This window comes from Garra rufa, chromosome 9 (assembly GCF_049309525.1).
Source record: "Garra rufa chromosome 9, GarRuf1.0, whole genome shotgun sequence".
Classification (NCBI taxonomy): Eukaryota; Metazoa; Chordata; class Actinopteri; order Cypriniformes; family Cyprinidae; genus Garra; species Garra rufa.
In genome coordinates, this window is record NC_133369.1 from 29271798 (window position 1) to 29294017 (window position 22220).

Genomic DNA, 22220 nt, shown 5'->3' on the forward strand with positions numbered 1-22220 from the left:
GTTACTAGCATGGCTATGATATTGTTAACATGATTTAACACATTGCTAACATGTTTTAACATTGAACTTATTGCTAGTATGTTTTAGCATTAGTTAGCACACTGTTAGCATGTTTTAGCATGATTTACTTAATGCAAGCATTTTTTAGCATGAGTTAAAACTGTGAGCATGTTTTAACATGATTTAATTACATTGTTAGCATGTTTTAGCATGAGTTTACACATTGCTAACATGTTTTAACATGATTTAACTTATTGCTAGCTGGCATGTTTTAGCTTAAGTTAAAACGCTACTAGCATGTTTTAGCATGATTTAATAGATTGCTAGCATGTTGTAGCATGAGTTAACACACTCTTAGCATGTTTTAACATGAGAAGGGAAGGGAAGCTTAATTGAGTCTCAAGGGATTCTGGGAGTTTGAATAGTATTGGCTCATATGAACATTCTGTCAAAGTCTATGGGATTTTTATGATTTGTAATCTTCAGTTTAATGAAAACCATAAATCAGATCAGTGATCTGATGTATGGTTTGAGATCAGTCTGAAGAGCTGGACTGAATATGGTGGTTCAAGCTTAAAAGCTCTAGTCTAGGAGGAATAGTGTTCAGAAATTTTAGTCTAAAAAGAATAATAAGAAGCTTAAATGGCAGATCATACCTATATAGCCTAAACGGATGGACCGTGGTGGTATAATTTCTAGAAACAGACGGGCTGAGGACATGGAAGGAAAAGTGGAGGGAAAATGGTGCACCACTGAATCACGAACTGGCTCTCGTGCAATCACCGTGAAGTCAGCCGTCGCCTTGGTTACCTTTGACGTCACATGGCCCAGCCTTGTCTCGGCTCCTGGGGCTGGTCTGATTGGAGGGAAACCCCGTGGATTAGCCCGACCGCCCGTGAGAATCAGCTGTGAGCCGCGGTTAGCTTAGCTCCGACAGGACCATCGTTATTCCCAGACACTCAGGTAAGAGAATCCGCTAGATCGGGATAAATCCCATGCTCCTTGCTCCACGCTTTGCCGTTTTGTTATTTGAGACGAGAAATTAAATTCAAACGGCGATGGACGATAACTAGGTACAGGACTGAATAGCTAGTGATGCTAACGTGCTGAAAATGAACAATAAGCCTTTGCTTGGCAGATCTAGGCCGCCCCTTTTTGTTTCTTCCTCTTGGTATGTTACCTGATGCGGTCGATCTTATAGTTCAAAACGATGACTGAAATTAAACGTTTTATGGTTTATATCTTTATCTGGTCATCAATTGTAGCATTGTGTGTGTGTCCTTGTGTAAAATCATGTATTTTTCGGTGCTAAAACAAGCCGAAGTCTTTCTCACGTCCAAATTCAGGCACTAATAATTCAGTCAACTATATTTGGTCCTGTTATGGTAACACGTTAAACGGCACTCTAACGTTATATCTATCTTCAAATGTAATTTGGTTGATATTATCGGACCACCTTTCAAAGCTGCCGGATACACATCGCCATCCTTTCGCTTTATCAGTCTTATCGACACACAGCTTGTGTAAATCATTAAAAACGCATTGGAGGTTTCTTGATATTACCGATAGCAGCGGTTTCTTTGCTGTGAGGTCAGTCGGCCATGGAAATGGGCAGGGCAGACCTGCCTTCATCATATGGCTTAGCCAACAAGCTAACTTGGTTTTAACCTGAAAGCAGAGGTAAATTAGAACTCCGTTGTTTTAGTTTGACACATTTGTTGTAGTGCGGGGCAGCGCTGTTGTTTGTATGCATTGGACAATGAAACAACCGTAATAAACAAGTCGTACGCCTGTTGTGTGATGTTGCTGGTTAAGCTTTGTGTAGTCAGCAAGTCACCCAGTGCGACAGCGATGTATATTTGAGCCATTTGCAACTTCAAAACGGATAGTGTAACGTTACCTAAAATGATGTTTATTTACTTGGCATTAACCGCTTTACTGTTTTCGTGTAACGTGTTCGTCAGAATTTGACGGAGTGACAGCTTCAGCCGCCATTGATGAACACTGAGCATGTTTTTTTCCATACAATGGAAATTAATGGTGACTGAGGCTGTCAATGTGCCAGACATCTCTGTTTGTGTTTCGCGGAAGAAAGAAAGTCATGCGGGTTTGGAACGGCATGTAAGTTGAAGATGACAATGTTCATTTTAAAGGTGAACTATCTCTTTAAGACATATGTAAAACGCGTGAATGGGTAGCTATGGGAACTGGGCGTGGTTGTCGAGAAGAGCACATCCGCATACTTCTTCGCACTGTAATGCGACCCTGGAGGGCAAATACTTATGGCATAACTTTTTTTTTTTGGCTGTGTGTGAGATTGGCAGCTAGAATTTTTGATCAGATCTTCTGATGTTTGCAAAGTGCTTTTTGGTTCCTTCCGTTTCTCTTGCTTTCACTTTTTGATATTACACTGAAGGCTTTCCACAATTTAGATGAAAGTTATGGTGCTCATAGATAGCACCGATTTGACAGTTTGTTGTAGAGTTTGTGTGCCCTTAAATAGCAATAACCAACAATTTATTGTATGGATTAAAATTATTGATTTTTTTTATGCCAAAAATCATTAGGATATTAAGTAACGACCATGCTCTATAAATATATTTGGCAAATTTCCTACTGTAAATATATCTAAACTTAATTTTTAATTAGTAATATGCATTACTAAGAACTTCATTTGAGCAACTTTAAAGGCAGGTATCTCAATATTTTGATTTTTTTGAACCCTCAGATTCCAGTTTTTCAAATAGTTGTATCTCAGCAAAATATTGTCCTATCCTAACAAACCGTACATCAATGGAAAGCTTCAGATGATGTACAAAATGAAATTATTCACAATTAATCCCGGCAAACATCAAGTTTTTAAATATAATTTTATATTGCAATTATTTCACATTCAATCTTTAAATGAATGTGTAGACACAACATAAAGACAGTATATTTTTAATATGTTGATTTTTTTTATGACTAAAGGTGAGTATCACTGATATTGCTGATGTCTTTAGGATACTTTTCTTTTTTTCCCTAATATTTAACCATGGACTATAGCCATTTAACATTACCATCTAATTGAGAGCTATCAATTTTAACATTTATTACACTTTAAAGAATATCACCTTCTAATTTAAGTGAACTTTAAACAATCTTCACATAAACCCATTATTAACCTGTGCCCTTCAGCAAGTAGGAAATGTACAGAAACTTAATAAAGCTATCAAATACTAAATTAAATATAGATAAATTCCTAAAGCTACAACAGTTATTGGTTTCCTCTTTTTTGTTTTGTTCTTTGATTAATAGACATAATAGCAGCTGGCTTATTAGGTTTTTTGGCTGCTATTACTCTAAGAGCTGCCGCTGCTGAACGTGACATGGTTCTGACACACATGCTCATAATTTCCACTTTAATATGAAATGATACAGGCTACAGCGCGTTGCAGCATTTGTGTGTGCAACTGTAGCGTGCATGCTACAAGCACAGTATAACGGCTGACAGGACAGGTAAATTAGTTTTTACTGACATATGGCCTGACAACATCTCATCTGACAGCAGTTCACTGTTGTTCTACTGAAGCTCCATGTCTTCTGTACCTTTCCCGCACTCGTTTGACTATCACCTGGTGCTGAAGTAAAGGCATTTGGTCATTAAAGGAACACTCCACTTTTTTTTGGAAATAGGCTCATTCTCCAACTCCCCCCGAGTTAATAAATAGATTTTTACCGTTTTGAAATCCATTCAGCCGTTCTCCTGTTCTGGCGATATCACTTTTAGCATAGCTTAGCATAGATCATTGAATCCTATTAGACCAATAGCATCACATTCAAAAATGACCAACGAGTTTCCATATTTGTTGTATTTAAAACTTGACTCTTCTGTAGTTATATTGTGTACTAAGACCGGTGGAAATGCAAAGCTGCGAGTTTCTATGCTGATAAGATTAGGAACTACACTTCCATTCCGGCGTAATAGTCAAGGAAGTTTGCTTTCGTAATATGGCCGAAGCAGGCGGAGTATTATCAGAAATGAGTTCCCAGCTAGTTTAGCATATTTGCACATGTGCTGCGTGGTATTACTGCTCCTGCTGTTCCTAATCTTATCAGCCTAGAAAATTGAAGCTTTGCATTTCCACCGGTCTTAGTACACGATATAACTACAGAAGAGTCAAGTTTTAAATACAACAAATATGGAAACTCGTTGGTCATTTTTGAACGTGATGCTATTGGTCTAATAGGATTCAATGATCTATGCTAAGCTATGCTAAAAGTGATATCGCCAGAACAGGAGAACGGCTGAATGGATTTCAAAACGGTAAAACTCAACTTATTAACTCAGGGGGAGTTGGAGAATGAGCCTATTTCCAAAAAAAGTGGAGTGTTCCTTTAAGACATTCTGTGACTAAATAAACGCACTTCTTGTCAAGAAAAAAGCGACAGAAGCAGCAGTTGTGAGTGGGGTGGCCAACACTAGCCCCGCTGCGTTAAATATTTTTAACGCTGTTAAACTGAAAATACTAAATATTAATTTTGACCGCACTAATGTGTGACTGAACTCTGTGACTCTCTTTTTCCTCAGCACTGAGCAGCCATGGACAAGAGCGAGCTAGTGCAAAAAGCCAAGCTGGCCGAGCAGGCAGAGCGCTATGATGACATGGCAGCCGCTATGAAGGCTGTCACTGAGGGTGATGTTGAACTGTCTAACGAGGAACGCAACCTGCTCTCTGTGGCTTATAAGAATGTGGTGGGTGCCCGCCGCTCGTCCTGGAGAGTGGTCTCCAGCATCGAGCAGAAGACGGAGGGCAGCGATAAGAAGCAGCAAATGGTCAAGGAATATCGGGAAAAGATCGAGAAGGAGTTGAAGGAGATCTGCAATGACGTACTGGTAAGGATCTTACAACTGAGCAGTGTTGTTTTCGTCAACGATGACGATGACGAAATCATTTCGTTGACGCCACTTTTTTTCATGACGATAACGAGACGATGACGAGATAAAAATGGCTCGTTGAAGACTAAAACATGACGAGACGTGTGTGAGTTTTCGTTGACGAGACGAGAATAGACGAAAATGTTAGTGGGTGGTCCGTCAGACGTTTAAAATGCATGACATTTCCGCTTATTGTGCATGCCAATTAAAACTTAAAAAGTATCTGACGCTATGGCAAGCCGTTTTAGCATTAAATACTCTTTGCTATACTAGTATGGCAAGCCGTTTTAGCATTCCATCCTTGTTTGTCTTTTATGTTCTAAAACATTCCTTCATTATTGTAATTATTGGTGAAAATAGTCGATCCGGAAGCTCACATTGTGTTGAACTATAGATCTGCTATTTTCAGAATTTATAAGTGACACTACCCAACAGTAAAATACTTACTGACCTACATTAATTTGTTAAAAGACTACTTTTTTCCCTTTTTTTGACTAAAACTAGACTAAAACCTTTTTGACTTTTCGTCGACTAAAACTAGACTAAAACCTTTTTGACTTTTCGTCGACTAAAACTAGACTAAAACCTTTTTGACTTTTCGTCGACTAAAACTAGACTAAAACCTTTTTGACTTTTCGTCGACTAAAACTAGACTAAAACCTTTTTGACTTTTCGTCGACTAAAATTGGACTAAAACTATCACATATAGAAGTGACTAAAATTTGACTAAAACTAAGAAGCATTTTAGTCCAAAAGACTAAGACTAAGACTAAATCTAAGATGGTTGTCAAAAACAACACTGCAACTGAGCTAATCCCAGTCGTTTTATATTCTGACCCAGGGATACGCACGATATACGCACATTTGCTCTCGTCCCTGGTTCTTTATTCCAAGTGTTGGTGGGTAACGTAGGTTGATAATCCTGCTTGCGTTAATTACTCATCATGAGCAAGGCCCTCTTTCAGCCAAGCCTATTAGTCCAGGCCTGATCTCATTTGTTCCAACGCATGCACAGGTGTCCTTACCTCAGGACAGTTATTGTAGCCCTGACGACAGATTTAAGGGGTCAGGGTCTGTTTAACTTCTGTTTCGGCCTTCAGCCTGCAGAAATGAGTTTTATGTAGATTCTGTAGAGCACAGGATTCGTATTATATAGGCTTTATGTAATGAGGTTTCTGTACACTTTTATTTAAAGTTTACTTGTGCTTGAAAACACTATGCTGTCACCTGAAATGTATCCTTGCATCTTTTGGGAAGAATTAGAGATTAAAAAAGATAGGATTTTACTTGATACGGGCTCTAGCTGGTCTAATGCCTGTAAACCAGTATATTTTGAATTGTAGCTCATACAAAGAAAGTGAGTTCACAAATAAGGCTTTTTTTGGTTAGTTTAGGGTGTAATGTGTCTAAAAAATGTGAAGTCATTGTGAATCATTGTTGGCAATCCACTTCTGTACTGCAGTGAATTTTTGAGTGTAACAGTATTCTCAAAGTAAAAAAAAAAAAAAAGTAATTGTCAAAAGCTGTCCTTTCCAACCCAAAATGGAAACAGACTTCGGGAATTTGCTAAAACATTGCTTAAATATTTATTTGTCAATTAGTTAACATTGTCAGGTAGCCCACACATTTGAAATAATGTTAGTGGAATTAGTAAATGTAATATTTTTTTTTGTTGATGTTCTTAGTTTTTTTTTAATGTAAAAATTTGATACATTTTTCACAATAGGGAAACATGAGTTTTGTGTTTTTACATATATTCCAAAATTAGTATATATATATACACACAGTAGTCAGCATTCGAAGTGGATCAAACTTTCTTCAGATTTGTCCTAAAACTAAAAAGAATACCCGTTCTTTTCTTAGGACAACTTTGATCAACTTTTTTTGATCCACTTCGAATTTTGACTACTGTATAGAGAGAGAGAGATTGTACCTCTAAAAAACTATTGTCAAAAAACAGCTTAGTAGAAAAAAATAAAAACTAACAAGATAAAACGAAATATGCCAAAAAATAGGTTAGTGAAGTAAAAGTAACTCATCTGATTTTATGGTTGAATTCACCTCTTTAAAAAAACTATTGTCAAAAAACTGCTTAATATAAAATAGAATAAAAAAAGATAAAACGATATATGCAAAAAAAATAGGTTGGTAAAATAAAAGTAACTCAATCTGTTTTTTAATGGTTAAATTGATCTCTAAAAACTATTGTCAAAAATAGCTATGTATAAAATCAAATAAAAAAAGATAAAACAATATATGCCAAAAAATAATATGTTAGTAAAAAAAAAAAAAAACTTTTTTTATGGTTAAATTCACCTCTAAAAAATATTGTTAGAAAACAGCTTAGTATAAAATAACATAAAATCAAAAATTGTTTTTTAAAATAAAAGTAATTTATCTGTTTTTTTAATGATTAAATTCACCTCTTAAAAAATATTGTCCAAAAACAGCTTAGTATAAAATAAAACCAGGAAAGATAAAAGATATATGCCAAAAAAAGGTTAGTAAAATAAAAGTAACTCATCTGTGTTTTTTTTTTAATTATTAAATTCACCTCTTAAAAATATTGTCCAAAAACAGCTTTGTATAAAAAAAAAAAGCCAAAAAAAATAGGTTAGTAAAATAAAAGTAACTCATCTGTGTTTTTTAATGATTAAATTCACCTCTTAAAAAAATATTGTCCAAAAACAGCTTAGTATTAAAAAAAAAAGATAAAACCAAAATCTGCCAAAAATAGGTTATTAAAATAACAGTATAAAATAAGAAAGATAAAGATAAAATATATGCCAAAAAATAGGTTAGTAAAATAAAAGTAACTCATCTGTTTTTTAAATGATTAAATTCACCTCTTAAAAATATTGTCCAAAAACAACTTTGTATAAAATAAAAAAGATAAAACAAAAAATGCCAAAAAATAGGTTAATAAAATAAAAATAACTCATTTGTTTTTTAAAGGTTGAATTCACCCCTTAAAAAATATTGTCCAAAAACAGCTTAGTATGAAATAAAAGAATAAAAAAGATAAAACTATTTATTAATAAATATAAATATATAAAAATAACTTAAATTAACTTGTTTTTTTTTTTTAAGTTGTGCCAATAGATTGAGTTCAGCCAGTAGAAACTCTGATTTGTGCTAGTAACGTATCACCAAGTCCTTAAACATTACAAAAGACATGAGTTTCAAGTCTCCTTCTACCCAGTAAGCCATAAGTGAAGTCCCCTGAGAAATATACTCACTCTGAGGCTTCGGCCAATGTCTGAGTAAGTGAGAGAGGCTGCTAATTAGCTTTTAGCAGCTGCTTGGGTGGGAGAGAAGAGGCTATGTAATGAGGTGTGGGAAGTGAAGAGGCCTCCAGAGAGCACGAGGATGGCTGAACTCCACAATGTGGCTGCGAACCAAACATGGGCACAGTACAATACTTGGCTACAGCTGCTTGTAGATGAGCACGACTTTTTGTTAGCACGATATTTGTTTTCTTTTTGTTCTTCTTCACCAGGTTCTAGTGACCATGATGAGCTCAAACCAAAGCAGAATAAGTGTTTTGGCCAGGCTGCCTGATGTGTTTGAAGTAGGGCTGTGCAATTAATCGCAATCGCAAAAAAATCGCGATTTAAGCACATGCGATTTCTAAACCGTATAAGGCTGCTATTTTATCTATCCCCCCCAACGGCAACCCCCGCCCCTCTTGAACGTCAAGTTCATTTTATTTTCGATATAGCGCCAGATCACAATAGAAGTCATTTAAGGTTATCTTTCCTATAGAACAGGTCTATACATTGCTCTTTTATTAAACAAACTAAATTGCCTTATGTTATTTATCTTATTTACACAAAGGCATGTCATTGCTGTCTCTACATGGTCGCGCGTTTACAATGTCTCCTCCGCGAAAACACAGACAGGATCGCGGACTCCATTCATAAAAACCCAATTTACTATAGCGCGGAATGCCACGGAATTCGTTGATTTTTGGATGAATAAATCAAAAGTTGGTTTGTCTCTTAATTCAAATCGCGATATGGACTAGTGTCTGTGAAAACTGAAATGCAAAAAGACCGTTTTAATATGAATCCTGCATGTTCCGTTTGCCTCTGTTATGTATGAATGGCTGAGACGCGGTTTTTTTTTTTTTTTTTTACTACACGCATACTGAAGCACTCGTGAATGAACAGCATCTCGCATGAACAGATAAACTCAATCTCCAAAGCTGCTGTGAGTGTCACTTTTACCGTTTCATTTGAGAAAACTAGCATCGTATCATACTGTACACACAGAAACTTCACGGCAACCTGTCAAAATAAAAGTACGGTTTAACATGAAACAGAACAGTATTAGTCTTGTATTACTTTTGTACAGTATAATGTGCAAAACATACATAAAACAATATATATGATTAAAAAAAAAATAGTACAACAAGATTAACCACTTAATTGTAAAAATAATTAATTTAAACGTTTTAAACTGAATATAATTTTTCTTCCATGTATTGATTTTAACAGTAAACTTCTGTTTGTTTGCCAAAAATTAAAAGGGTTTATTTTTCATTTGATTAAAAATAAATAAATGTTTTTGCTTTTTGATTATCAGAAAAATTAAAACACAAGAATTTCTAAAAAAAAAAAAAAAAAAAAGATTGTAGAGCCCTCAAAATGTTAAAATAAAGAGTCTGACTTATTTTTCCACTGAAATGAATGTTTTCATTATTACACAAAGTAGGCTAAAGTACCGGGAAAAAAAAGTAACATGGCTAATTTATTTTATGTTGTCCGTTTTAAAGACAGTTTTACAACAGTTTTGTTTATTAAACTTAATACTATGTTATTTCATTGTGAAATGTTTTGTTATGCACTTCTTGTGCACTGAATACATTTAAATCGCAAATAACATCGCAATATTCGTTCAAAAAATCGTAATATGAATATATTGCACAGCCCTAGTTTGAAGGGAGGGGATAAATTGACTTTGTGTGCACATAGTATGAAAGTGGCTGAAGGCCACAGGGCTCTGTTACCGCACAGGTTGAGTCACCTCTAATCCCATAATGACAGCAGCTGAGCTCTTCTTGTTTTTTGGGCCACTGACCTGTAGCTCTCCACGTTACTGCCAAAAGGCCTTTTTACTTTTACCACTTTTGCATTTAGGAGAATAAAACGAGACTATGATGTCATGTGAATTCCTGCATATTATGTAACTTAATATTCTTTTAGTACTTTAAAGCCCTTACACTGCGTCCTCCCACCCAGACATGATGAGACAAGATATCAGCGCCGAGCTTTTTTTTGTTTTGTTTTCTCTCTATGCAAAAAGCAAAAATACTGTGCAACGCAACAAAATTACAGCCAGTGACAAAAGTACATAAAAACATACCCCTAAAAACGTAATTTTGATATAATATTCAATGTTTTAGGATTTAAACATTCTGTTCTTTCTATTCCATGTTTAATATACATGAGGAAGGGGTTTTAGTTCAACAGAAATTAAGTGACAGACAAAATGTAGTGTCAATTGTCATTTATTTGTTGCGCCTGGTTAGGTTCCAGAAAACATCTTAACCATTTCAGGGAAATTACCATTGAATGGGAAAATGTTATGAGGGCCAAAATCTTTACATTATGACTGTTTATTGCTCCTTTTTCCATCTCCTTTCAGAAACTGTAATGTAATGTAGTACATTAAGAAGTTGTTTGCCTGTGTCTGACACAGATATTGTGCAGTCACCTTTGCCATAGTTTTTTATTATTATTAAGGCAATAGTTATTAAAGCTTCATTTTTAACCCCCAATTTTTCTGTTTAATTTTTTTTTCAGAATCTGTTTCAATGGTCAAATTACATTTTTGTTAATCAAAAAGCATGTCTAATTAATTACAATCATAAAACGTACACAATTTAACAGCAATTTATTAAAAGTTTATTCGTTTATTTTTATTTATTAAAAGTTCATTTATTTATTAAAACAAAAATTACTTTTTTTTTTAAGGAAGAATGACATTTTTTTTCTCAAATTCCGTTAAATGTTTTTTTTTTTTAATTCAGTTTTAATTTTACTGGATTCTGTTTTAATAGTTAAATAACATTATATTTTAAAAAAAGCATGTGTAATTAATTGAAATCATGAAACGTGCACAGTTAAACAGCAATTTATTAAAAGTTTAACAAAAATGATCTTTTAAGGCACAATAAAATATGTTTTTTTTTCCTCAAATTCCCCAACTTTTATTTAATTTCTTTTTTTTCCAGATTCTGTTTTTCTGTTTTAATGGGTAAATCACATTTTATTAATCAAAAAGCCTGTCTGATTTAAATCAAATTAAAGGCTAAAACATAAATTATAGCTCTATATGAAGCATACAGACTTTATTAGAGCTACAGAAATACAAACATTTCGCTTATATGCACAATACTCAGTCTTCCAGCCCAGGGTCAAGTCTTTATGAACATTAACAATGATTTGGGACAGATTTGATGTAATGTAAAACTATGAATGGCGCGCTGTGGCACAGCAGGATTTCTGTCAGATGAATGAACAGTTTACTTTCTCACATCACATCTTTAAATCTGCAACTTTGCTAGCTAACAATATGACCAGCTTGATATAAACCAATGCAAATATATGGTAACAATCGTGACATTAACACTGGTGTCGGACTTAACCTCTCATACTCTATGACAGCGGAGCGGAGGGTGAGCCGCTTCAGAAAAGAACACAACCCGGAAAAACTATCGACAAGGATTTTTACAGATAACCGATAGTTCCGCCAATCAACTATCGGTGCCGATTAATCAGCAAAACCGATACATTGGTTGACCTCTAATAGTGTCACAGTTTCTTCAAGTTAAACCTAACTTTTATTTTGATGGGCTGCTGTCAAGCCTTTTTGCTCCTTTAAGTTTCTGTTTGTATATGATGTGACAATTTTTTTTTTCTTTTCACAATAAACAGTAAAATACCATTGACGTGACAATCATAGATTGTGTTTGTGTTCAGCAGAGGCTGAAAACACTGCGAGAGTCATGCGCGCTTCAATATGTGTGTAGTAAACAAAACCACACGTCTTGGGCAGTCATTTGTTCACAGACATGCTGAACATGCAGGATTTATATTTATGTAGTATTTTTGCAGCTTAATATAAATAGACAATAGTCCATATTGCGTTTAGATTTAAGTGTACTGACCTCCTTTGGATTTATTTGTCCAAAATTTGGCAAATTCCCTGACAATTCTGCATTATACAGTAAATTCCATTTTTGTGACTAGATTCCGTGATTCCGTCCTTGTTTTCTGCATCATTGTCTCATTTGCTGTGAAAGAGGAGATGAGTGGCAGGTGACGAGTCACACTTTATTTTCTCTATCTACACATCAAATAAAAAGATAAAACCACTCACTTGACACAAGCTGCTGTGATCTCCCATCCACATGTCTCAACTTGATCAGGACGATGGGGAAGCAGATGGTTATGCAAACCCATAACTGTTTATCTGTCAGCTTAGAGCTACATTATGGAATGCTGATTTAATGCTATGCATTGCTCTCACCATTGGAAGCACAAGTAGGTCATTGGTTCGTCAGTGACATGTGACTTAACAAGGTTAAATGACTAATTTAAATAGGAATGCCTAAGCGATTGCACTTAAGCAGATATTTTCCACCTAAAAATTGATATTTTCCACCATTTTGACCTTCGATGTAATCAAGGTCACAGACCAATGAGATCCTTAAACATACACTCCATATTTATTAGAATAACCTTGACTAAATCAATGTGGTCCAATAAGATCTTTAAGGTGCTTTGTCAGGGTGTCATTGGAGAGTTTAGGGATGCTTGTATTGCAACAACGACCCTGTGGTTCTGTTCAGGGTGGCAACAATCAGGCCAGTCGAGCTGTGAACAAGCCCAGCAAGCTCAGTGACCTAGTTCCACCAGCGCTAACTCACACGGCATAGTCAATTTTCCCATTCTCCCCTTCCTCCCTCCCTGCAACAAAAAGTCTCAGAAGCATCTGTGAAACTGCAATCCTGCCACAAGCCCCTGTCACCCCTAAAGGCGATTCAAGGTTGTTGTCTAAAACGCCTAGAATGCTGAAATTCTAGAAACCGCTTTGTTGGGACTAAGTGAAGGGTCGTCTTTTTCTGGTTTGCTTTAAATGGCGTTCCAGTACTGGACACATTTTGCTACGAGAGGTTTTATGGTTTCACCTGGGCCTCTTTTTGTAACAGCATGTCGTTGAACGAGTTTTACAGAACTCTATCTTATCTGTTCATCTCTTTACTACTGTTGACTCTTGTTCTCCTCTGGACTGCTTCCCCCTTTCCTACTACCATGCTGAAACCAGGACGTGAAACCGTTTGACAAACCGCTGATATGGTTTTTCTTTTGTCTGTGTCTCGCAGGTTCTTCTGGACAAGTACCTCATCCCCAAGGCGACCCCGGCTGAAAGTAAAGTCTTCTATCTGAAAATGAAAGGCGATTACTATCGCTACTTAGCGGAGGTGGCTGTGGGAGAGGAGAAAAGCTGTAAGCAATTCTGTTAAGTCTATCCTTAATGTTCATCCAAAAGTTCATCCAAAAATGAAAATTCACTCACCCTCAGGTTGTTCCAAACCTGTTTCCTCTCTTTTTTTTTTTTGTCCAATATTGTTTGTTTTGGACTTCATTGACTTTCAGTCTAAACTAAATATATTCTTTTGTGTTCAATAAGTTCTGAGGTAAATTTAGTCATTTTAAATGTAGTAGAAAGATTGAGATGGTGGTCTAGTACCACCATCATTACATAATTAAATCCAGTTAACAATGGGAGATTGCATTAGCTAGTTAATCATGTAGGTATTTGAACAATGCTGCATGGCTCTCAAAGCTGCGGTAGTGACTAGTCTCCACCACCTGCCCATGAACGTATTAACTTCTGCTAAAAATGTAACGTTTCCGCAAAATGTTGACACGAAGCCAAGCTTGAGAGGAAGTTGGGGGTGGAAAACTCTAAAGAGGATCCGTTTTGGGAGGGGGTTGTGAGCAGTTGTGGCCCATTCATAAACTTTTGGCTCCCTCAGTGAAAAATTCAATAGTAAATGTGCCATGTTTTTTTTTTTTTTTAAGTAATGAATGGTTTCATTCAGCAGAGATGCATTAATTTGATCAAAAGTGACAAGAATCTTGTACTTTGTTCAACAAGGAAATGCTGTTCTTTTAAACTTTATATTTTTCAAGAATCCTAAAAAAAAATTCAGTTTCCACAAAAACAAGCAGCGCAGTTGTTTTCAATGTTTTTATGAGATGATAAATAATAATAATAATAGTTCTTGAGCTGAAAAATCAACAAAATTATTTCTGATGGATGTGAGACTGAAGACTAAAGTAATCATGCTGAAAATTCAGCTTTGCTATCCCAAAAATAAATGTTTAAATTATATTAGTGCTATCAACTGATTAAAAAAAATAGCTAATGAATCACATATTTTTCTAAAATTAATTGTGATTAATCCCACCTAACATTAAAGTTTTTAAATATACTTTTATATTGCAGTGATTTCCCATTCAGTCTTTACATAAATTAAGAAACAAAGACAGTATTTTTTTTAGATTTGTTAAATATTTTTTTATGACTAAAGGTGAGTTTCTCTAGGAAACGGTTATTTTTGTTCCTAATATTCATCTATTAAATAGCCATTCAACATTACAGTATCATTGAGAGCTATCAATTTACATAACATTTATTAGACTTTACCTTTTTTATATAAAATTAATTGTAACTTTTAATTTAAGTCAGCTTAAAACAATCTTCACATAAACCCATTGTTTACCTGTGCCCTTCAGAAAGTAGGAAATATACAGAAATTGAATAAAGTTATCAAACATAATGTAATGCAAATAATATGTAGATGAATCCCTAAATCTACAAAAATGTTCTTTTCTTCTTTGATTAACAGATATCACAGCATCTAGGTTATTCGGTTTGTTTGGCTGCTATTACTTTTAAGAGCTGCCGCTCTGTGCTTTAATAAGTCAAGTCACTTTTATTTATATAGCGCTTGTAACAATACAGATCGTGTTAAAGCAGCCTTAAAGTATTAAATAGGAAAAGAGTGTGTAAATAATGCAAAAAGACAATAGTAAACGCTCAATTTTAAGCTGTACTTTTAAAGCTGTTAAACTGGAAAAATGTATTGCATGCATTTAACATGCTAATTTTGACAGCACAAAATTGTATTAAATCATTTTTTGTTAAGTTAGTTTGTATTTGTATCAGCCTTGCTGAGCATAAGACTTTCAAAAAAAAAAAAAAAGCCCTGCCGACTTCAGACATTTCAGTGGTAGTGTAGGTAATTACCAGACGTCATATTAGCTAGCTTTGTTCACAGGCTGATTCTATTTTAAGCAGATACTATATAAACCTTGAAATGGTTCGCTCTCCATTGTCTGTCTTGGTAGAGTCAGAAAGGAACGGGGGCCGCAGCGTGCATAACAGGAAGAATCTTGCGGCAGCCTTCCTGTGCCAGGAGGTTGACAAGCTCTCAGGGCGTGGCGTCAGGATTCAGTTATGGGAAAGAGAGAGAAAAAATAATAAAAGGAGGGTCTTTAGGTCTACGGGGGAAACGGTTAGCGGTCTGATTTCCTTCCTTCATTGGAACAGGTGCAGACATGTGAGTCCACCCACCTTACTGAATGAATGAGAGCTTGTGTGTGGGTGGAGCTTCAGCACTGCTTCACAGCTTGTCGGATTCCTGTTCCGTCTTGTTAAGAAGGAAATGGAATATAATTCCCTTTTTATATTGATTCGGTTGCCTCTCACTGACGCCACAGATCCTTAGTACTAACTGTACTCTTGGTACAATAGTGTTGATTGAAATTAACTGAAAGCACTACATCATTCTGACAGTGTGAAATCTTATACATGGTGCTAAGTTGTTAGGAACACATTCTGAAATTCTTGAGGGTTATTAAGAGCTTTGTGTCTACTAGCAGTAGAGTAAAATCAAAACAGGAATGGCCTTTTAAAGAATCTGTTGTGGCTCTTTATGTCTGTCAAGTCATAGGCAACAGAGTGAAAACAAAGAAATTACCTAAAAATGTGATACTTATGACTTAAAAAAAATGTTTTACAGTGCTTGATTGCCGTTGTCAGGATGGAAGTGCTATTAAAAGTGACAAATTGCAAATATAATTTAATAATTTTAAATTCCTACTTTAATTGGTTGATCAGAACAGCTCAATTCTGACAGAATATTTTTCTTTTCTCTTAAATATGAAACTAAAAGTGCCTTGTGGAAAGCTTTATAATGTACTTTCTAACTGTTCAAACTGCAAAGTTTGTGCTTTAATGCCCCCTAGTGAAAAATGTTTGTTCGTGTCAGCTGAAAATACTCTTATTGTTGCTTATGTCTCATTTGTGACCATGGAGCACAAAACCAGTCATAAGGGTTAATTTTTTAAATGTATGAAAGCTGAATAAATAAGCTTTCCTTTGATGTTAGGATAGGACGATATTTGGCCGAGATGCAACTATTTGAAAATCTTGAATCTGAGGGTGCAAAAAAATCTAAATATTGAGAAAATCGCCTTTAAATTTGTTTAAATGACGTTCTTAGCAATGCATATTACTAATAAAAAATAAGTTTTTATATATTTGATATACTTTTATTACAACAATTCAGTTTGAAGTTCACGTTGAAATTTCACTTCATATTTCAGTTTTAGTTTATTCCTCAGGTGTTTCATCATCACATCTTGAAAATATGCGACTACATTCACACTTCGTTCTCTTTGTATCTCCAGCTATCATTGGCAATTCACAGGAGGCCTACAAGGATGCCTTTGAAATCAGTAAGGCAGAGATGCAGCCCACACACCCCATTCGTCTGGGCCTCGCGCTCAATTTCTCCGTATTTTATTACGAGATTCTCAACGCGCCCGACCAGGCCTGTAAGCTTGCCAAAACGGTAAGGTTAACACACACCCACACGCAGGCTACTGAACAAAATATACGAGTCCTACCCACAATTATACTACTGTCAATTCAGTTATATGTCCATATCATATCACTCATCTTGTTCTTGCTTGATCTTTTTCTCCTAGGCTTTTGATGAGGCCATTGCAGAGCTTGATTCACTGAATGAAGAATCATACAAAGACAGCACATTGATCATGCAGCTGCTGCGGGACAACTTGACAGTGAGTTTCTCTTTAGTAGAAGGTTCAATTTAAAGGTGTGTTCACACTTTACATGTTTGGTTCAATTAAAATGAACTCTGGTGCGATTGCTCTGTTAGTGCGGTTCACTTGAGTAAGTGTGAACGCTGCTATCTGAACCTTGGTGCACACCAAACAAGCAGAGCGAGACGGGTGATGGAGTCTCAAAAAGATGGGTCTCGGTCCGCTTCCAAACGAACTCTGGTGCGGTTCAAATGAAATAAGAATGCAACATGAACCAAATACTTGGTGTGTATCCAAAACAAAATGAGGAGAGGGCAAACGTAGAACAACAAGGAGGTAAAAGAGCCTTTTATGAGGTCTTTGTGGTGAAAATAAAATCATATACACGCAACATAAACCACGCTTAGTCTAGCAGATTGCATTAAGTGTGTTGGGCTTAAAGCTGTATGTTGATATCATACACCCACAATGCATCTTTTCCTTTTGTTTGGAGTGTTTGGTGAGTTCCGTCATCAAAATATACGTCATTCAACCTGACCAATTCTGAATGTATCACTATGTCTTTAGGTTCGCGCTGTCGCGCTGTCAAAAATGCCAGTGTGAATGCTAAGCGGACCAGGACCAAATGTATAATTTTCCTTTTTGATCCAGACCAAATGAACCGAATTACAAGTGTGAACACACCCTAAGACCATGTAACACATTAATATAGTCTAGTTTTTAAATGCATTTTTGTGGACTATAGGTCACTGATAATTAAGGCCCATTCACACTAAAAATGATAACTATTAGCATCCACATCTGTGGATGATAACATTGTTTATTGTTAGCATGTGCTGGAGTTATGTCATCTGCTGCTTTAAAGGGATATTTCACCCAAAAATTTAAATTCTGTCATCGATTACTCACCCTCATGTTGTTCCAAATCTGAAAGACCTTTGTTCATCTTCAGAACACTGTTAAGGTATTTTTGATGAAATTCAAGAGCAAATTTCAGACCCTGCATACACATTCAAGCCATGTTCAAGGCCCAGAAAGGTAATGTTAAAATAGTCCATGTGACATCAATGGTTTAACCATAATTTTATGAAACTACGAGAATACTTTTTGTGCACATAGAAAACAAATTTATTCAACCTTTTTTTTTTTCTTCCATGTCAGTCTCGAAAGTACCACGAAGACTGACACGGAAGAGTGGAAATTGTTATTTAATTGTTATTTTTGTTTTTTGTTTTGCATGCAAAAACTATTCTCGTAGCTTCATAAAATTAGAATCAGAAACCTCTCGGATTTCATCCAAAAAAGAAAAAAAAAAAAAAAAAAAAAAAAAATATATATATATATATATATATTTATTTATTTATTTTATTAGATTTATATTTTAATACATGTCAATAAATATGTAGAGAGTTATGTAATTTATATAACATTAACCGAGCTTAATAAATGTTGTAGAAGTATTGTTCTTTCTTAGTTCACCCAAAAAGTTAAAAGGATAGTTCACCCAAAAATTAAAATTTGATGTGTGTCTGCTTACCCCCAGGGCATCCAAGATGTAGGTGACTTTGTTTCCTCAGCAGAACACAAACAAAGATTTTTAACAAAAACCGGTGCAGTCTGCCAGCCAAATAATATGAGTGGATGGGCACCAAACCTTTAAAAGTAAACAAAAACATGCACAGAAAAATCCAAATTACACCCTGCGGCTCGTGACGATACATTGATGTCCTAAGACACGAAACGATCATTTTTTGTGAGAAACTGAACAGTATTTATATCATTTTTTACCTTTGATACACAGCCACGTCCATCTGTCCTGAGCACGAGTTTAGCATCCGGCTCGTGACGTGTACGCGTTCTGGCGTAGTATACGCAAACGCCGGAAACGATCTGTCGCATGTATACGACACTCATCGTTTACACAGTGCACAGAGATTGTGGGTATAGCGGCTATTCAAAATGGTAATTACTTGTGCTTATCCTGATTGTTCAAAACGATTTAAAGCTAAAAGATTACGTTTGCTTGCGCAAACTCATCCGGGACTTTTCACTGATTTCCCCTTCCGGCGTTTGCATATACTACGGCAGAGCGCGTTCACATGTCACGAGCCGGATGCTAAACTCGTGCTCAGGACAGATGGACGTGGCTGTGTATCAAAGGTAAAAAATGATATAAATACTGTTCAGTTTCTCACAAAAAACGATCGTTTCGTGTCTTAGGACATCAGTGTATCGTCACGAGTCGCAGGGTTTAATTTGGATTTGTCTGTGCATGTTTTTGTTTACTTTTAAAGGTCTGGTGCCCATTCACATCCATTTTATGGCTGGCAGACTGCACCGGTTTTCGTTAAAAATCTTCGTTTGTGTTTTTCTGAGAAAACAAAGTCACCTACATCTTGGATGCCTTGGGGGTAAGCAGATAAACATCACATTTTCATTTTGGGGTGAACTATCCCTTTAATGGCTAACTAGGAGCAGATGTTAAGCTGTTCTAAGTAATGACTAACTAGTGTCCTCTCCTCCACTTTGCAGCTGTGGACTTCAGATAACCAGGGTGAGGGCGAGGACACCGAGGAGGGCCGGGAAAACTGAATCTGGCTCTGTCCGTCCTTCCCCTGTTATTCACCTGCCATCGTTCCAGCTCACCATCAACACTGAGACCACCTCATCGTCAACTTCTGTCTCTTTTAGTTCTTTTACTCTCGCGCCTTCCTTGCTTTCTTCCTTCCCTGTCATTGTGGGGTTTTTTTCTAAGAATTTGTGTAACGGGAGGTGGGTGGGAGGGGTAAAATGGGGGGCGGGGTGGGCATCGGGATGCGGCCGTGGCGGGGGACCGGGAGGGGGATGAGGTTCATCTGCTGTTAACCTTGTTTTCTCCGTGGGGAGCTCTAGGTTGTCGCATTAGCGTGGAAGAAATGTGGGTGAGGCAAGTTCTCTGCTCATGCAAAGTTGCAAGTTAAACCCTTTTGTTATTCGTATACTGTATGTAAATCTCTGTCGAGGAGTCATTTGTCATGGTCATTATGTACACCTGCAATTTAGCGTCTGCATTATAACAGCCCTTGTCTTCGAGTAGAGGTGGGGATAGCAGTGCTAGACTTTAGCTAGGAAAGAAGCAACGGCAGCGTCACATGGCATACAGTGAACTGCTCGCTCATGCGTCCTGCAAAACAACGGGCAAAAAAGTTGTTACATTCCATTTATTGTCACTTTCAAATTTCTTATTCCAGGCATTTGGTGCCCTGCAAATGGCATTTACTTATTCCCTGTTAATTACGAGGTATAGAGGACCCTAAGAACAAAGAGCACATAAGCTTGATACTGTTACCGTATGACTGTACAAGCAGAGCTGTAGGAAATACTAGTGTTGATTTAGTTTTCCAGTAAATGGTTTGTTTTTATTTTTGTTTTGTTTTTTTTCCTTTTCCATTAATTTTCTTTTGATACTTGCCTAATTTGCATGTGGCTATGAAGTAGTTAATATGGGGAGGAAAGGGAGTACTGTTGGGCTGGCTAGCTTTGTGTCATGTCTCTGGAATTTTCATACAGAACACCCAAGCATAAATGTTATTTGGAGGGAAAATATGTAATTTCATGTAAGTGGATTAAAAAATAATTTAACACAATGATTTTACTAATGTGGTGTTTTTTTTTCTTATCAAAATGTGATGTCTGACTATGGAAGCCTGTTTACATCACTGAATTAAAAAAAAAGTGACTATCTCACAATTATAACTTTTTGTTTTCTCGCAAGTGCGAGTTTACATCTTGGACTTGACTTTTTTTTCTCAAAATTGTGAGATATAAACTTAGTGAGTCATAAAGTCAGAGTTGTGAGATTTCTCTTTAGCGAGAAAGTCAGAATTGTGGGTTTTATAACTTTTGCAAATTTATATTCAGGGTGTCCGCGGGGTCTTAAAAAGTATTAAAAGTTGATAAATAAATTATGAGAAAATTAAGGCCCTTTTACGAGGTCTTACATTTTGTTCAAGCGTTGTCCAAAGTGTTTGACTCCAAAAAAGCATAAATATAATTATTTTCCTGTGAATATTAACAACTGAAGGGCGCGTCCGGCTGATGTCACGTAATTTGCGACAAACGCGGGAAGGTGATGTGACGCTCTCCACATGTAGCGAAAGCATAGAGCGAAACAGACGGCAAAATGGGGAAATGTAATTTGGGGAATCCTGGTTGGAGAAAGACGAGTTTAAACAGTGGCTGTCGCTGAAAACAACCGCGAGGCCTACTGTACGTATTGTAAAAAGAAAATTAGTATATCGTTGATGGACATAAACGCTGTAAAGTCCCACATGCAGGGTGCTAGCCTAGCCACAAGGCTGTTGTTGGCCGCAGAGAACAGCTGCAGCTGTCCATCGCCAGTTATTATGCACCACCAGCCACCAACTGTTTATTAACAACTGTTTATTAAGTTAAAGCAGTGGTTCTCAAACAGCGGTACGTGAGGTGACGGAAAGGGCTACGCGAACAAAATGCTGAGCTTTGCCATTCATTTAATTCTACCCCAATTTAAAGTAACATTAAAACCGAGCATATGTCTGACAAGCAAAATGCCGCTTTTATTATCAAACATCAAATTACCTCATCTCTTGCGCTCAAAACTGACTGTATTCACACCAGCAGCGCGCGTATAATAGGATACCAGAGTATGTAACTTAGCTTTAGAAAATCGCACTGCTGTTCATTGTGTCTTTATATATCAAGTATATTTGTAGCACTTAATAGCAAAGAATATTGACAGACTGTACATAAAGATCGATTTAAGAAACTCTCTTCAATACAGAAACATGCCCTGTGTGAGTTATTTTTCATGTTTAAAATACGAGCAAGAACGCCATTTTCTCTGAATATCCAAACAATTGCAATTGTTGATTTTATATAACAGTTAAACAAAAAGGTAACATTAAGTGAGCATTTTAAACACAATATTGTCAATATTGTTTGTTTTATTTTTCAACAAATCGATAGTTGCAACCAGTGGTGTAGTGGAGTACCCACTTCTTTATCAGGCAGCTTTGCGCATATCCACTTCAATCCTTCTGATGCATTAGCCAAAATCATGACAGTCCACCACATCCAGTCATATGTGAATAAATGCAAATAATTGCTTAAAACACTCAGTAAAGACAGTGATG

The 22220-nt window shown here is 36.2% G+C and overlaps 1 protein-coding gene across 1 annotated transcript; it reads left to right on the forward strand.

The window, feature by feature from the left end:
* Positions 1 to 814: 814 nt before the first annotated feature.
* ywhabl (tyrosine 3-monooxygenase/tryptophan 5-monooxygenase activation protein, beta polypeptide like) lies at positions 815 to 20693 on the forward strand. Its single transcript, XM_073846590.1, has 6 exons — positions 815 to 963; positions 4571 to 4876; positions 13311 to 13434; positions 16690 to 16853; positions 16990 to 17085; positions 19600 to 20693. The coding sequence occupies exons 2-6, from the start codon at positions 4583 to 4585 to the stop codon at positions 19657 to 19659; spliced, it is 738 nt and encodes a 245-aa protein (XP_073702691.1). The 5' UTR covers positions 815 to 963; positions 4571 to 4582; the 3' UTR covers positions 19660 to 20693.
* Positions 20694 to 22220: the final 1527 nt, after the last annotated feature.

Bases quoted from the DNA above. Each gene is read 5' to 3' on its own strand.
- ywhabl (XM_073846590.1), top strand. From the start codon at position 4,583: ATGGACAAGAGCGAGCTAGTGCAAAAAGCCAAGCTGGCCGAGCAGGCA. The intron at 4,877-13,310 runs GTAAGGATCTTA...TGTGTCTCGCAG, and splicing joins AGATCTGCAATGACGTACTG to GTTCTTCTGGACAAGTACCT. The intron at 16,854-16,989 runs GTAAGGTTAACA...TTTTTCTCCTAG, and splicing joins CCTGTAAGCTTGCCAAAACG to GCTTTTGATGAGGCCATTGC.